General features: G+C 46.3%; 1 protein-coding gene across 1 annotated transcript; it reads right to left on the bottom strand.

Annotated features, from left to right (window-relative positions):
* Positions 1-1,985: 1,985 nt before the first annotated feature.
* Positions 1,986-17,318, bottom strand: Elk1 (ETS transcription factor ELK1). Its single transcript, XM_026381370.2, has 6 exons — positions 17,147-17,318; positions 8,492-8,735; positions 5,320-5,763; positions 3,762-4,193; positions 3,044-3,145; positions 1,986-2,959 (listed from the first exon to the last, which is right to left on the bottom strand). Exons 2-6 carry the CDS (start codon positions 8,699-8,701, stop codon positions 2,861-2,863), a joined length of 1,287 nt encoding a protein of 428 aa, XP_026237155.1. The 5' UTR covers positions 8,702-8,735; positions 17,147-17,318; the 3' UTR covers positions 1,986-2,860.
* Between the last annotated feature and the right edge of the window lie 249 nt (positions 17,319-17,567).

Below are 17,567 nucleotides of genomic sequence, written 5' to 3'. Positions count from 1 at the left end.
CCATTTTCTCACACAAATAGTCACTCATTTACAGTCACCACTAAGAACTTTCTTGAACACACAGTCACTATCTCTCCCCTCCCTTCTTACTTAAGCCACTTACACACGCCCCCACAGTTCCTGATTGTAGCCTCTTACAGCCTTCCAGGAAGACTCACATGCACACAGTATCACCATCTTCAGACACTGTCTCCCTCACCACACCCCACATTTCTTCTCAAGGTGCTTCCACCACACTGAGTCCTTGGTTCACAGGCTTGAAAAAGGTCTTTCACAAAAAGTTGCCTATCTATGCACAAAACTGGTTCCTTAGATGCTGGCTCATCCACCCATTCAGCCACTTCTGATACATGCAGCCATTAATTCACAATGGCCACTAGGCTCTTGATAAGTCTCCCGCAATTATCCCCCCATGCCCTGTGCAGACATGTACACCATCATTTTCTTCATACAGTTGGCTTATCAGACACAGGCCCACACTACAGCCTTGCAAGTTTCTCATGCACACTGATCATGTGGTTGCTCGGTAGTTTCATTGGCTTGGTGTCAACTTCTCAGCTTTTACACAAACATGCAGTCTCTTATTTAGTTTTATGACATATTTCATAGACTCACACACTCTCAGACACTGCTCAGTTGTCAGGTTTTTCTCCCACAGTCGCTGGCTTCCAGTGTTTGTTATTGCTGTTCTCTCACACACAGTTTCTCTTTTCTCTCAGACAGTTTTGTGGTCTCTGGTATCACTGCAGTCCTTCAGTCTCACCAGAACCTGTGGAGAGGCTGCAGCCTTAATTGTAAACCAGCTGCCCCCAGTCTTAGGTTCACACACACATGCGCACAATTACAGCCTCTCAGATGATCCTGGAAACCACCACCCTCTGTTTCTGTCTTGACCACAGTCTCTATGAAACATTTTCACACACACATTCTCCTACCTTGGGTTTCTGGCCTCTTGGCTTCACAGCCACTCTCTCACACAATCAACTCTTGTGTGTGCACTCCTACAGCTTTAGCTGTCCCTTGGACCTCACAGAGTTTCATATAAAAGCCATTTCTCAAACATCAAGTCGCCTAAATAGGCGAGGTGAGGTTTCTCACCTACATGTGGTCCCTGGTGATCTTCACCACTACTTTCCTGCCCACATAGTCTCTCACATGTGGTTCTGTTCACTCTGACTTGCTCAGCATCAGCGTGTCCAACAGTGACCAATCTGCAGTTCCTGTTACCTTCTCCTGAACTGTATCTCATACATACCGTCATAGGTTCTTGTATAGTATCTTACTCATTCAGTCTCAAAGTGAGTTTCTGAAACGTAGCCACAATTGCTCTCATAGATATGCTGTCAAAAGTTTGTGGTCGCACATCTGCTTTCTCTCACATGCACGACACACTATCACAACTTTCCACAGTTTCTCTCGCCACACCCAGTGACCAACTGGCAGTCTCTATTACTATTTCTCTCACCACTAACCTCTGCCTCAACCTCATTGCCCTTCACACAAAGTCGTACTTGTCACACTCAGCTTGTCCCAAAGATAATTGGAGAAAAAAAATGCCAGCAGCCTCCAGCAACACCTTTAAAAATATATATTTACAGGAACAATTCCCCATTCTCTGGGACTCTTAGAAAAAAAGGTCCATTTTGGGGAAGTAAAACAAACAGAGGAGACGAGTGTAGCACCGTCCCCGAATCAACCCCCAGATCCCCAGGCCTGGGTTGGGCTGGTGCTGAGAGGAGATGAGCTCAGGTGTCTTTTGAACCCACCCTCTCCAGCCTGGAATTGAGACAAGACAGGCTTTATGTCCCCTGTTCCTCCCTCCCAACTCCAGGGACACTTAAAGGGTCCTTTGTACCCGCCCGCAGGAAATTGGGGGGCTGGGAGGGAGGGAGCTGAAAATACGTTTGGTATCAAAAATAAACACTTGGGGGCAGCATGAAGATCACCCCCAAATCCCTTCCTTCCCACCCACCCACCCCATCAGATATAGGAAGAGATGCCTCCCTCTCCCCTATTGAAAAGCCCCATTTAAAAATAGATTATACTATCAAAATGGCAGGGGGTGAAAGACAGGGAGACTTGGAGTACTGGTTGGAGGGGTCCCCCAGACGGGGACCACCCCCGAAAAAAACCCTCCATTGGGAGGTAACAGGCAGGACCCCAGGGAGTTTGGCAGACAAAGGAATGGCTTCTCAGGGGAGAGAACAATAAAAGGGTGTTCCTCCCTGGCCACAATGTTGGTCGAATAAAGGACAAGCTGTCTGAGAGAAAGGTTGGGGAGGTGGAAATTCCTCTTTCCAGGGTGTGATCCTTTCTTGGTCAAGACTCCTAAACCATTAAAGCGGATAAATTCTTCCTGAACCCTTGGGATGGCCAGGAATAATAAAACAAAGCAAACTAGCTCTTCTACCCACACCCCAAAATGGAGACAGGGCTCCCTCATCTCCCCAAGGGCAGGCTGAGAAATAAATAAAGAAAAGTCCTTCTCAAGCCAGACCCCGATTGTCTTGTCTTAGGGAAAAAAAGTAGGGAGATGGGGGAGATGTCTTAACCACCCCCCTAAAAGGGTTGGGCCAGGCTCCTCCCAGTGGCCTTCAAAAAATAAATAAATAAACCGCCCCTACCACTGAAGTAGGAGACGTGTAAGGGCGGCCACTGGGGGACTGACGAAGAAGAGAGAAGTTGTAGGTTTTCGGTGAAGGAGTTAGTGAGAGATCCTTCTTCCCAGGAATTCCCCACCCCATCACAACCAGAGCTTGAGTCTGTCAGTTGAACTATGTTTCTCCTTGAGATGGCTGGCTGGAGAGAAGTTCAGGGTCACAGATGGAGTGACCCCAGAAAGGGTTGGTGGTGGCGGTAGTCATGGCTTCTGGGGCCCTGGGGAGAGCACCACGGGGGTCGAGAGGCCATCCACGCTGATGGAAGGGATGTGCACCTGGGCGCTGCCACTGGACGGAAACTGGGAGCAGAAATAGGGAGAGGTCATGAACAGGGGCCATTCTAGCATCTCTTACCCTCTCCAAGATGGGGGAGGGTGTTCTACCTGGAAGGAGAGCTTGGCTGGGCTTCGGGGTGCGATAGGACTCAGGGTGCTCCAGAAGTGAATGCTGGGGGGCAGCGAGCTGGGCGTCAGCAGCACCGGGGTCTGCAGGGAAAGGAATGGTCAGAGCTCAAGTGAGTAGAAGGTAGGTGAGGGAAAATGGAAGGAACCTGGTCTCAGCCCCACCATATATTTCCAACTCAGACTTTCATGGCCCCTCCTCAAAAGTTCAGACCCAGAATACAACTACTGAGGTCACATCCATGACATCTCTTCAACTCTCACACATCTACCCTCTCCCAACTCCTGAGAGCACACCTCCAATTGCTGAGAACTCACTAGGCAAGACCATCCACCAGACTTTACATGCTGCTGTCAAACCTCAGAGTCACCATTCCAACAGTCCACCTTCCCACTCTTACTTCCCATCACAGGAAACTCAATAAGCAAATTCAATAAGTAAACTCAACAAGCAAAAAGCCCCACTCTGAAATCCCACAGACTCTGGGCCCCTCAGTCCCCACCCACAAAGTCCCCAGAACTGCCTTTCTTTGATCAAGCTCTATTCTTCCAGCCCTTGCCTCAGCACAGCCAATTACACAGGAAGGCCTGACCCTCTTCCAAGACATCCTCCTTTACTTTCCTCTATTTCCTGTCAATCACATGCCACAAGCCAATCCCATCCATCCTGGCTGCCATCCCTGCCCCTGCAGACACTCACCAATGTATGCGTAGGTAGCAGGGATGGCGTCAGTGCTGGCCCTGGTGCCTGCACACCAGAGCCAGTTCCTGATCCTGGAGTCCGTTCGGGTCCTGGTCCACCCAGCAGGCTTGGGCTGAGTGGAAGCTCCAGGTCCCGGGGCTTCCGGCCTTTTTGTGGCTGGGTGATTTCAGTGGTGGAGGCCGCAAGGCCACCCACCTGTGCTGTAGTTTCCATAACAACAGCGGGCATCCGGGCTGGCATGCCCTCTGCAGGAGGGACTTCGGGACCAGCCTTGGCAGCTTCTGGCACAAACCCCACCTCCCCTGCAGCTCCCAAGTCTTCCTTGGGCCCTTCCACTTTCACCTCTGGGGGCAGTGACCGGCCCAAACCTGGCTCCACATTCAGTTCTTCCGATTTCATGTTTGGGGCCTCAGGCGGAGTCAGGATGACCTGGGAGAGGAATGAGCACAAAGTGCATGTGGAAGGGTTGTTGGGGTAGATAACCCTTCTCTGGTGGACCACCCATTGAGTATCCTGGGAATCAAGATTTGGTAAAGGAGGCACATCATAGTAGGTTCTCTAACAGGTCATGGGACTTCTTTTTTTTGGTACTGGGGATTGAACTTAGGAATGCTCGACCACTGAGTCACATCCCCAGTCCTATTTTGTATTTTATTTAGAGACAGGGTCTGAATTGCTTAGTGCCTCAGCAACAGCACTTTGAACTTGCCATTCAGCCTCCTGAGCCACTGGGATTACAGACATGCGCCACAGTGCCTGGCCATGGGATTTCTTCATGGAAGTGGGGCAGAGGACCCAAGGTGAGACAACCTGATGGGGGTAAGACTCAAGAGGATACCACCCTCAGTTAGGAGAACAATGGTTGGAAAAAATTATTTTACAGAGTAGCAGCATCTTCCTCATTTGGAAATTCATTAAAATGCAAATTTTAGATGAACACATGGCACATGCCAGTAATACCAGCAACTCAGGAGGCTGAGGCAGGAGGATGGCAAGTTAGCTGCTAGCCTCAGCTACTCAGTAAGACCCTCACCAACTTAGTTGAGACTCCGTCTCAAAATTAAAAAAAAAAAAAAACATAAAAAAGGCACTGGGGATGTAGCTCAGTGGTAGAGCGTCCCTAGGGCCAATCCCTAGTAGCAAAAAATAAAACAAATTAAAGAAAAAGAGAAAATTCCAGGACCTCTCCCCAGGCCCACATCAATCAGAAATTCTGGGTGTTGATCCATTGTGGATCTGTGGCTTAATAAGTCATCCAGGTGAGCACTGAAGGCGGGGAAGCAGTGCACTAAACCAATGATACAACTGAGCACTTACAACATGTTGGGTAACTAATTATTGCACACTTGTTCTCCCCTTCCCTTTTTAGGATCTGTACAGCTCTTCTCCCCATTTTTTTCTCCAGAGCACTTCTGTGTCACTCCTTCCACCATTATGCCCTTTAACAGGACTTCTATGTCTCTTCCACTACCAGCCCTGCCTCTCATTTCAGACCTGTGCATCCATCCTCTTTGTCTCCCTGGCCCTTACTTCATTTCCATATTCCAGGACTTACCTGCAGAGGCAGGCCAGCCTCTTCTGCATCCAGACAAGCCTCCAAGGGGTTTGGACTGGTGCTCCTGCTCCCTGAGGGAGGTGCTGCTGCTCCTGCAGGGGTGGTGTTAGGAAGCACGGAGGCTGGCCGAGGATGAGGGGGTGGCTGTGGCTGCAGGGACTGGATGGTGAAGGTGGAGTAGAGGCCGGAGCGCATGTACTCATTCCGGCTGCTGCGTGCCAGACCGCCTGGGCCTGCTATTCCTGCACCCTTGGGTGTGCCTGGCTTTCCAGAGGCAGTGTCCCCGGGGGCAGCATGTACAGCAGCAGGGGCCACATTTGCCACGGCAGAGGCTACAGATACCTCGGCCTGGGGCAGGCAGTCCTCTGTGGAGCACCTTGCAACCTCGGGGTAGGACACAAACTTGTAGACAAACTTCTGGCCACTCACTTTGCGGATGATATTCTGGGAAGGGAGGAGATAGAACCGAGGACTTTAGAAAAAAGGGTTAGGGTGCAGGGAAGGTGTGAGAGATGTTACTCTTCTCTTGGCATCCTCCTCCTCACTTGCTCCCATTTTTTTTTTTTTGTACTGGGTATTGAATCCAGGGGTGTTTGTCACTGAGCTACATGGCTGATCCTTTATTTATTTTTTTCTTTTGAGACAGGCTCTCAATAAGTTGCTAGGGATCTTGATAAACTGCTGAGGCTGGCCTCAAACTTGTGATCCTCCTGCCTCAGCCTCCTGAATTGCTGGGATTACAGGCATGTGTGTACCATTACAGCTGGTTGTCACACTTGTTCCCAATTTGCTCATCCCTGCCTCAATATGTGGGCTTCTTCCTTTGTTATCCTTTCCCAGATTTCCCTCTCTGGATCCTTCCCCAGATTCTCCTCCTTTTCAATTTCCCCTTCCACAATTCTTTCTTTATTCTCCTTCCATCGCTCTTCCTCCAAGTCTCCCTGTCACTCTTCTTCTCTACCTGTCCAACTCTCCTACCCCCACTGGCTCCATTTCACAGTGGGATTCACTTAGGGGAAAAGATGAGAACCACCTGTTCCTCCTGGCTCCAAGAACCACTGGATAATAGGGTTGGGTATTGGGGCTATCTGCCAGGACACAGTTTTTGAAACTTGCTTGTGCAATAAGACATGAAACTGACTACTGACATAAATGTTGGAAGAGACTAAATTAGTGTTGATGAATGTAGGTAATAAATTATTGATAGGATTATTTAAAGCTATAGACATAGGGCTGGGGTTGTAGCTCAGCGGTACAGCACCTGCCCAGCATGTGTGAGGCCCTGGGTTCGATCCTTAGCACCACATAAAAATAAATAAATAAAGGTATAAAAAAAGAGCTATAGACACAGATAAGGAACAGGACAAGGTCACTACAGAGGATAGGGTGAAGCCTCATTATGAATTCTGTGATGGGGATTTAAGCTAAAGAATAAGAAAATGAAGTAACTGATAAGCAATTAGATGAGAACATTGAGATATTGGTATCAATACTGGGAGGAAGTTCTCAAGGCTGACTGGGATAGGTCTCTAAGCATGTTTGGGGGTATTTCGGGACATATCTGGTCTGGAATGTCTCAGGGATGTTCTGGTGGTCTCAGAACTGGAATAGAATGAGGTAGTCTCTTAATATTGTTTTGAAAGTTTTAGCAAGAGGAATATGATACAAAATGGAAGAAATGCCAAAAATTATTAAGGGTGTGAAGCCCAGGTCTGCAGCTGTTGTGGGGAGCACACGGAATTTGGATGAACTAGTGCTTTCTGGGGAGGTCTTAATGTTACTCAGGTATTTAACAGGGTGGGGCTGTATTTCTCAGGAGAGAAAGGAAAAGGGATTTTATTAATATTCTTTTGAAAGTTTCACTTACGTATGGAAATAAGATGAAATAACTAGTACAAATAATGCAAGGAGGGGAAATCCAGCACTGGTCTTGGCGCCTGAGAACACCAGTCAAGGAAAACTTAAAAATGTAGCTATAGGAATAGGATAATAGAATGTAAAAACTGATACAAATTTTGGGGTGGATCAATGCTGCTCTGGGAATCTAAGAGTATGGAGTGTGGAGCTGACATTATACCTGTTGTTCTGGAGGTTTTAGATAAAGGAATAGAGAAGAAAGAAAAATAACTGACAAAATTAAAATATATTGGGAGTTCCACAGAATGAAGAAAGGTTAGTGTAATACTTTCAGTGTGTTTTTTTCCCCAGTATTGGGGATTGAACCCAGGGGCACTCTACCTCCAAACTATATCCCCAGCCCACCTTTCCCCTTTATTTTTAAAATTTCCAGAGAGGGGTTGGGGTTGTGGCTCAGTGGTAGAGCACTTGCCTAGCATGTGCGAGGTGCTGGGTTCGATCCTCAGCACCACATAAAAATAAATAAATAAAAATAAAGGTACTGTGTCCAATTACAACTAAAAAAGAAATTGAGAGACGGTACCACTCATTCTCCCAGGCTGGCCTTGAACTTCTGATCCTCTTGCCTTATCCTCCCATATAGCTAGGATTACAGGCATATGCCACTATGCCCAGCCTGTCAGGATAATTTTGATTCTAGGAATAAGATTATGATATATTCTGGAGTAAGAGAAGATTATGAAATAACTAAGGAAGCCCAGCACTGGTCCAGGAGTTTCAATGACATAATAAGGACTGGTCATAATTGTGTTTTCCCAGTTTGGGCAATAAGAACAAGGCACAAAAACAAAATGTCAGGCAGGGCATGGTGGGACAGTTTTGCGTTGGGGATCTCAAGAGAGTAGGGTGAGGAGGAGTCAGTACTGATATTGCTATAAAAGTTTTAGGCAGGGGCTGGGGATGTGGCTCAAGTGGTAGTGCGCTCGCCTGGCGTGTGTGCAGCCCCGGGTTCGATCCTCAGCACCACATACCAACAAAGATGTTGTGTCCGCCGAAAACTAAAACAAATAAATATTAAAAATTCTCTCTCTAAAAAAAAAAAAAAAAGTTTTAGGCAAAGTAGTAAGACACGAAAAAAAAAAAATAACTGAGATAAATGTTCGGGGGCCTAGCCTTAGTCTGAGGATACAAGAGGAGGGGATGAGAAATGATATTTTAATATTGTTTTCAAAGTTATTGCTATAGCAACTGATACAAGAAAATTAAATTTGTTATAAATTTTAGTGGGTCCCTGCCCTGGTCTCATAGTGCATACCTTGTCATAGTAGTACCGCAAGGCCCGGCTGAGCTTGTCATAATTCATGTTGGTCTTGTTCTTGCGCAGCCCCCATAGCCGGGCCACCTCCTCTGCGTCCACCAGCTTGAACTCACCACCATCCCGTGAAGTCCAGGAGATGATGTGGCCATTGCCTTGCTCTCTCAAAAGCTGCAGCAGAAACTGCCACAGCGTCACAGATGGGTCCATCGCTGGGGAAGCGCTCACGCCATCCCAGAGGTACCTGGAGGACAAATAGCTCAGAGCTGAGAGGCTGTAGACAGAGAAGGGGGTACAGGACAGGAAGAGAATTCCTTCCTTATTGTCTTGTCTCTACCTGTCCCCAAACCCCATCACCCTTCCCTAAATATCCTCAAATGTCTAAGCTCCCCAGTCTAGCTTTGGATGCCTCCTGTAACAGAATGAGAATTTGAGGATGGTATAAATGTATTTTATATGTACAATAAATGCAAATCTTTGGGGGTCAGAAGGAAGACCATGTTTGGCAGAAAAATGCCACTTGGGCCCAAAGATGTCCATATCTGAATCCCTAGAAGCTGTATGTTATGCTACATAGCAAAAAGGAACTCTGATATGAAATTAAAGTTAGAGATTTTAAGATAGGGAGATTATTATGGTTTATTTGAATGAGCTCAATTTAATTATATGAGTAGAAGGAAGCAGAAAGAGAACTCAGAAATGGGATGCCATCTCTTGGGATGGAGAGATCTCAAGTGTGAGTGGGATTCAACCTGCCATTTTGACTCTGAAAATGGAAGAAGGGGGCTCCCAGCCAAGGAATGTGGGCAGCCAGCCTCTTAAAGCTGAAACAGTCCTTAGCTGACAGCCAGTAAGGAAACAGGGACTTCCATTCCTACAACTTGAGGAATAGAATTCTGCAAACAACCTGAATGAATAGGAAATAATTCTCTCTCCTATTGCCTCCAGAATGGACCACAGTCCTACTCACACCTTGATTTTAGCCTGGTGAGACCAGTGTTAAATTTCTGACCTATAGAACTTGAGATAATAAATACACTGTTTTAAGTAGCTAAGTTTACAGTAGGACTAGAAAACCAGTACAACCCCCCTCACTTGACCCCCAACATCTGTACTTTCTACCACATAGATGTCAAGCTTTTCAGGAGGTACCTTTTACCAGTCCCTGCAAATACTGTTCATGCATGTGGGGATCCCTTCCTCTGCTTAGCAGTCTTCCTCATTTTTAAAGTCTTGGCGTAAAGGTATTTTCCTTTATGAAGACATCCTGAAACTGAATGCCCACTCTCCTCTGTTGTTTTATCCCCTAGTCTTCTGACCTGTGACTATTCTTGTATATTTTCTGTTTTTGTTGGTACTGGGGAATGATTCCAGGGTCCTGTGCATGATAAACACACAATCTACCCCCAGCAGTTCTCCTTCTTGATTATAGCAGTAACTAACATTGACTGACTGCTTAGTACATGCCAGGCACTGCTCTAACAGACAGGCAATGTGGCCTACTGGACAATCACCCAGGCTCCAGCCAGACTAGTCAGGTTCCAGATGCTGGGTCTGCAACTTATTAGCTGTGTGACCCTTGGCCTATTCTGTAACTTTTTTGTACTTCAAATTTTCTCACTGATCAAATAAGGATAATGACATGCCAACCCCTAAAATAGGAGTAATTATTAACTATTGTGTGGATTAAATATAATATGCTTGGGGTATGCCAAATGCTAAATATTTGTTTCTTATTTATTCATAATTTCTTATCCACTATCTTCAATTCAAAAAGCTCTAAAAACAGAAAGCTTCTTTGTAAGTCTTTTGACAGCAAAAACTGATTTAAAACAAAACAAGGCCCTTTCTGGTCTTTATCAATCCTTACTCAGTGTGAATGTTCATACATTCTGCTGCAGAAATATGAACGCAGCTGATGACAGAGCTTGCTGAGGGTGTTATGTAACACATCATATGTGCACCATGTTACCTTTCTCAAATCTGAAAAATTCGCAGTTCTGAAATACACCTGGCCCCAGGGGTTTTGCATAAGGGAATGTAGACCTATATTGTTATTTTTATACACATTGACTCATTTATCCCTCATCACAACACTGGAAAGTAGCTATCCTGATTATCACTAATTTATAGATGAGGCAGCTGAGGCACAAGATGTCTACGTGACTTCCACAGGCCACCCAGCTGTAAGTGGCAGAGCCAGCCATTTGGACCCAGGCAGTTGGGTTCCAGTGATCTAAGCTTTTAACCATCAGGCTAAACTTCCCCTCACACTTAACTACTACCTCTTAGTATGTCCCTCAGACAACAGGCTCCTCCCTGTCACTCCATCACTGCTCTTTCCTGACAAAAAATTGAAAATAAACACGAGCCTCCTGTTTTCCAAGGGAATGAACTTTAATCAATCAACGGTCCAACTGCCTGGGATGGTTGGATTAAGAATAAACCTAAATCGGAAGGTTTCAAAGAGCCTCCATCTATTATTTACAGCTTCATTCTTTAATCTGCAAAATATACAATGTGATCCTCTTACTCCTGAGCTAGTTTGAAGTCCATTCAGTTCACAAAGTCTTAGGCAAGTGTCACAAAGGCCTGAGTGCCAGATTAGAGACCTCACTGAGTTTATCTCGAAGGCTGCTTGTTTCAGAAGCCCAGAAAGTTCAGGGTGCCCCCTGGTGGTGAAGAGAGGCAATTGTGCCAGTTCCTCTGTGCTGCGGCAGAACCTATAGCAGCTAAGTGAAATCTGACAGTCTTAACAGCACGCAGGACTGAGTTTTGCTTATTATCACTTCTCCCACCCAACCCCTAATAAGATTTCTAGTAGGGCTGGGGTTGCAGCTCAGTGATGGAGCACTTACCTCGTATGTGTGAGGCCCTGGGTTCCCTCCCCAGCACTGCAAAACAACCAGGAGTTCTAGTAATCTGCCTTACCCAGCTGGGTTTACTTTTCTTCATCTCATTCATTTAGCAAGCATATACTGAGTGCCTACTATGGGCCATGGATGTCAGCTCCAGTGGGATTCACATTTTAGTGGGGCAGACAAAAGAAGAAATAAGGCAAATAAGTATAGAATGGTATATGGTGATAAGGGCTATGGTGGAAAACATCAGGCAGGAAAGGAGCTGTTATTTTTTCCAAGGACAGTCAGAGAGGACAGGGCACTGAGGAGGTGGCTGGCACCTGAGCAAAGACACAAAGGAGGTAAAAGAGTGGGGCTTGTATATAAATGGGAGCAGCCAGGGTGGAAGACTCTGAAACTGGAGCGCAGGACAGGCTAGAGAGAAATGAAGCCAGTTCAGTGGAAGGGCATGAGGTCAAGGGAGGCAGTATGAAATGAGAACAGAAGGGTGCTGGGGGCCAGACTGAGTGAGGCTTTTTTGGGCACTGTCAGGACTTGGTTTCTGGGTGAGACAGGAGCCAGGAGAGGGTTGAATAGAAGTGTTTGACAGGCTGTGACTTGGATTTTAACAGGATCTCTCTTGCTGTTTTGAAGACAATAGACCATGAGTAAAGGGGCTACTGCAATAGTCCAAGCAGAGACAATGGTGGTGGCAGTCGAAGTGCTGAGAAGTGGCAGGGTTCTGGCTAAAATCTGAAGACAGCAAACAGATGTGCTGACAAGTAGCATGGGATGGGGGTGGGGGTGAGAGAGAGAGAGGAGTCAAGGGTGACTCTTGGTTTGTGACCTGATCACCAGGGAGGATAGCATCATGATCAACTAAGAGGGGAGCACTGTGTGGGGGGGTAATATTTTTCTTTTTTTGGTACTGTGGTGCCTAATCATTGAGTCACATTCCCAGCCCTTTTAAAATATTTTATTTAGAGACAGGGTCTTGCTAAGCTGCTCAGGACCTCACCATTGCTGAGGCTGGCTTTGAACTTGAGATCCTCCTGCCTCAGCCTCCAAAACCACTGGGATTACAGGAGTGTACCACCACACCCAGTGAGATAAGTTTTGAGGGAAGAGCAGAAGTCTCGTTTTGGAGTTTCAGAAGCCCATTAGACACCTATGTGTGTGCTATAAATACTAATTTTAAAATGCAAACCAGTCATACTGCCCTTACTGTGCAATGCACTGTTTTAATCATTTGACTTATTTAGTCTTCAAAACACTAAAGGGTAGATATTATTATTTCCTCCATTTTCCAGATGAGGCAATGGAGGTACAGAGAAGATAAGTAAATTGCCCCAAGTCGCACAGCTGGAATGTGGCAGAGCCTGGATTCAAACCCAGGTGGACTGGCTCCAGCAAGCAACTCTAGCCACCCTTCACCCTCACTTCCCCTGAAGAGAAACACAGAAGGGTAGGATCCTAGAGGGTAACAAGGATGCTGTCCTACATAGAGTGAGCAGGGAGGGCTTCCTTGAGGAAGGGAGGTAGCAAGCCATGCTGACATCTGTAGGAAAGGTACTTGCAACAGAGGGACAGTGTGTACAAAGGCTCCAAGGTGGCCACAGTTCTCAGGAGCGTTCTCACCTCTGAAAATACATTCATGCTCTTCTCCCTGCCAGGGGCCATTCCTTCCACTGATGAACTCTTCATGACACAACCATCATGTTCCAGGACCTACCAGGCAGAATTCATTCTTCTTCTAAATGAACCAATACATCAAATAACCTGGCTACTCTTGCAAATCTCCTCTTTGGAGAACAGTCTCATGTTCCTCTGCCCTGTTCTGTCCGTGTGGCTTTGAGCAAGCACTCAGCCTCTCTGTACCAGGTTGCTCATCTGTAAAATGGGGATATTTTACTCACAGAGTTAAATATTCTCAAAAAATCATCTACCTCAAGGGCTTTTATGAGGGTTAAATGTTAATATACATGAAGGGCTTAAAAACATGTCTCTGGCACATGGCAGACACTCAAAAATGTAAATCATTAGAGTGTCAGCATCTCCCCGCCCCCCCCCCCAATCCTACATATCAACGTGGCCTATACCACTACAGACCATCTGGCTGCCCTCACCTCTGTGACTTCAGCTTCTATTCCTCCCCCCACTCTTCTACAGCCATAATGGCTTCCTTGATGTTCTTTCTATATGGCAGGCAAAATTCCACCTCAGAGCTTTTGCAATGGCTCTTCCCTAATTTCCCTGATATGGTTCCCTCCCTAATTTCTTTCAGGCCTCAATTCAACATTTATCTTTCCAAGTGTGGCCTTGCCCTGTGCCAAAGATTTCAACCATTTCAATACTCTATTCCTATCTGCCATAATTTTTCTACTTAGCACCTGTTTAACATACTATCTCATTTTTACTTATTTTGTTTATATAATCTGGCTCCCTCTCTTTTAATAATAAATGTTCAAAAAGGGCAGGAATTTCTGCCTATTTTGTTCCCCCCACATCTCAAGCACTTGGAAGAATGCCTGGTATTCAGTACCAGGTGCTCAGTAAATATTTGAACAGTCCCCAACTTTAGTGTGTGTGTGTGTGTTTGTGTATGTGTGGATTGGAGATTGAACCCAGGGCCTTGCACATGTTAGGCAAACACACTATCACTGAGCTATATCCTCAGTCTCCCAATGAGCTATATTCCCAGCCCTTTTTAAGAATTTTGTTTTGAGACATGGTCTCACTAAGTCGTCCAGGCTGACCTTGACTTTGTGATCCTCTTGCCTCGACCTCCCAAATTACTGAGATTACAAGCATGTAGCTGGGATTATAGGCTTGCACCACCATGCCTGGTTCCCTGGCTTTAACTAACATCTTAATTAGCTACATATCCTTTCTTCTCCATCTGCTCCACATGCTGATGTCTGAATGATAATATTTCCCTATTTATTCACGTAACAAATCTATCTTGAGTACCTACTGTATACCAGGTACATTTTTTAGGTGTGGAAGACAGAGTAGTGAATAAGCAAATAAAACCTCTAAGTCCTCACGGGACTCCCATTCTAATGAGGATAGACAGACAATATACAAACTGCAGTATGTCAGACAGTGATAGAGGGCAAAGGGACAAACAAAGCAGGGCAGGGGCCATAGTCCTGCTGGGTGTGAAGGATCAGATGGTCAGGGAGATGTTCACTTTATTTTTACATAAACAGCATGCTTCGAAACATTTTTTATATGTGTGCCTTTATATAGTGTATTTCAAGCACCACAGTGTGACAAACACATGCTTTACTGAAATAACACTACCCAGATGCAATGAAATGAAGTCTCTTAGAAACATCTTTTCTATCTGTGCCTTTATAAAGCATATTACATACACTTCTGTGAACACATGCTTTTGATAAAATAACATTTGCCTTATTCACAAATCAACTGATATTCGTGGAAATATCATACGTGTGTCTTTACATAGTATGTTCCCTGCACCACAGTGTGGTGAACACATTCTTTCAGGGTTGGCAACAGAACAGCACCCTGGATGCAAATGTATTGGGGCAGAAAGAACAGCCAATGCAAAGGTCCTGAGGCTGATTGTTCCTGCTGGTTTAAGGAACAGTGACGGGGAAGCATACATGGCTGGTGCAGTTACAGGACAGGGAGGTGATGGGGGCAAAGCTGAAGAGGTGACTTGTTTTAGTAACTCACAGGTATTCTTTTTTTTTTGGGGGGGGGTGCCAGGGATGGAACCCAGAGGCATTCAACAACCAAGCCACACCCCCAGCCCTATTTTTATTTTATTTAGAGACAGATTTCACTGAATTGCTTAGCACCTTACTGTTGATGAGGCTGGCTTTGAACTTGAAATCCTCCTGCCTCAGTCTCTGGAGCCAGTGGGATTACAGGTGTGTGCACCGGGCTTCTTTCTTTCTTTCTTTCTTTTTTTTTTTTTTTTGTACTAGGGATTCAACCTAGAGTCACTTAATCACTGAGCCACATCCCCAGTCCTTTATTTTATTTTTTATTTTGAGACAGGATCTTACTAAGTGGCTGAGGGCCTTCCTAAATTGCTGAGGCTGGCTTTTTGAACTGGCAATCTTCCTGCCTCAGCCTCCTGGGCCACTGGGATTATAGACATGTGCCACCATGCCCAGAACAGGTATTCTTTCTTTACATGACTCTCCTGTTTTAGAAATAAGGAAACAGGTGCAAGGAGAAAGTGGTTAAGTCATTTATCTAAGGTCACACTGTTGCTGGTATTGGGGGTGGGTGGGTGCTAAGACCAGGTGTGAAACAGAAACAGCTCTGAGGGCACAGGGAACAGAGAAAACAAAACCATGGAGATGGAAACTAATGCGGGGCTTCTTGTGGGATGGGATTAGATGAGAGGTGAACCTCAAACTACATCCTGTACCCTGAGTACTTATTGGAACACCTTTAAAAAATATTTTAATTGTAGATGGACATACTTTATTTTATTTATTTTTATGTGGTTCTGAGGATCGAACCCAGTGCTAGGTAAGCACTCTACCACTGAGCCACAACCACAGCCCCTGAAATACTTTTGAGTAAGGTACTTAACCTCTCTGTGTTCCAGTTTTCTCAGTACCTATCTCACAGGGCAGTGATGAGGATTAAATGAGTTTGTGAATATAAAGCACTTTGCCTGGTACATAGCAGGTACTCAATGAACATTAAGCTCCTATTGGCATTATCATCAATATCACTAATGTATCCACAGTGAGGAAGGATGTCTTGGTGGTTAACAGTGTCTATGAGGGAGTGCAATGTACACTAAAAAGCTCTGGGTTCAACAAGTACTCAGGCTTATCTACTAAGAGGTAAAGGACAGGGAGGATCACAGACTGATCCAGCACAAGGAATGAGAAGAGAAATAAAAATCTACAGGCTGACCCTCTTGAAGGAGAAATTAAAAGAACTGGGAAGATATGGAGAGTTTGTGTGAATGAAAACATAGGGTTTACAGGAAACCCAATGAACACATTCACTACAAAGGGAGGGGGACGTGGTTAATCTTTTGGGAAGGAAGGAAACAGAAAAGTTCACTGACTCCTATACAACAGTGGAGGAAAGGAAAAGACATCACACAGTGATTAAAAGGAGAGACGGACAGGGCATAGACTGGGCTACTGATCCACTATTAAAAAGAAGAGAGAAGCCCAATAACTGGAGTCTACAAATAAAGAAGGAGCAATGGACTGATAGGGCAATGGTCTGATAACTAGGGAGATGTGAATATAAGCATGCAGACTGATCAACTATAAAATTAGGGATTTGGATAAAGCCATGGACTGATGCACTGGAGGTTGGAGGAACCAGGAATATAAGGTCAGATGGAAAGAGGGGTGTGTGTGTATGGGGTATGGCACCAGGGACTGATTTGCTATAAGGACAGGAGAGATGGAATAAACAGGGCCACAGACAGGACCCCTGAAAAGTTAAGGCTAAGAGAAATACACTTAGACGCCATCTACTATTAAGGGGGTTCAACAAGCCACAGACTGGTTCCCAGTAAGTGGGGGGTGGGGGGGGGGTAAGAGCATGGACGAGTCCACTGTAAGTTGGGATGGGGAGAAACATAAGCACGCAGACTGAGCCATTATACTAGCAGGAGAGGGCGTCTAGGCCACAGTCAGATCCACTATAAGGGGGCAATGCCACACATAGGTCCACCAGCCTTGGTGGTAGGGAGTCGAACACCAGCAGGCCACCGGCCAAGCCACATCCTCCGCGCGGGGGCGGGAAGGATACGTGGGGTCACGGACTGGGCCCTCCACCCTCCAGGCCCAGGGCTCACCTGTGCGTGGTGCGGCGGCGTTGTTAGCAGCTCCGGGGGGCGGGGGCTCCATACGCGGCCCCACCGCCCCCCAGGCCCGGGATCTGAGGCGGCGGCGGCGGTGGCGGCGGCAGCGGCGGTGGCGGCAGCACCTAGAAGCCGCCCCTGCCTTTCCCCACGGCTCACGTGGGCCCATGGGGGAGGAGACAGGCGTCCCGCCGCTCGCTGATTGGCCAAAGAACCACAGCTCTACTGCACAGCTTCTTTGCTTGGAGAGGCGGGCTCTACCTCAGAAGTCTATGCTGTGATTGGCTGAAAGGCCAATGATTGACAGCAGACTGCCGTTTGAGTCCTGAGAAGACGCGTTTGGCCTCGCTGGTACTTCGTGCTGATTGGCTCAAGACTGATAGATCATGGGCAATTGACAAGACCCATGGGAGCC

This window comes from Urocitellus parryii, chromosome X (genome assembly GCF_045843805.1).
Source record: "Urocitellus parryii isolate mUroPar1 chromosome X, mUroPar1.hap1, whole genome shotgun sequence".
Taxonomy (NCBI): Eukaryota; Metazoa; Chordata; class Mammalia; order Rodentia; family Sciuridae; genus Urocitellus; species Urocitellus parryii.
Note: the sequence above shows the minus strand (reverse complement) of the source record. Positions and strands in the feature narration are given on the sequence as shown.

What these genes read in the sequence shown, in the direction of transcription:
- Elk1 (XM_026381370.2), bottom strand. Translation starts at nt 8,701, where the DNA reads ATGGACCCATCTGTGACGCTGTGGCAGTTTCTGCTGCAGCTTTTGAGA. An exon ending in TGCGGTACTACTATGACAAG is followed by an intron (nt 5,764 to 8,491) that starts GTATGCACTATG and finishes CTCCCTTCCCAG; the next exon opens with AATATCATCCGCAAAGTGAG. An exon ending in TGCTACCTACGCATACATTG is followed by an intron (nt 3,146 to 3,761) that starts GTGAGTGTCTGC and finishes CTTTCCCTGCAG; the next exon opens with ACCCCGGTGCTGCTGACGCC.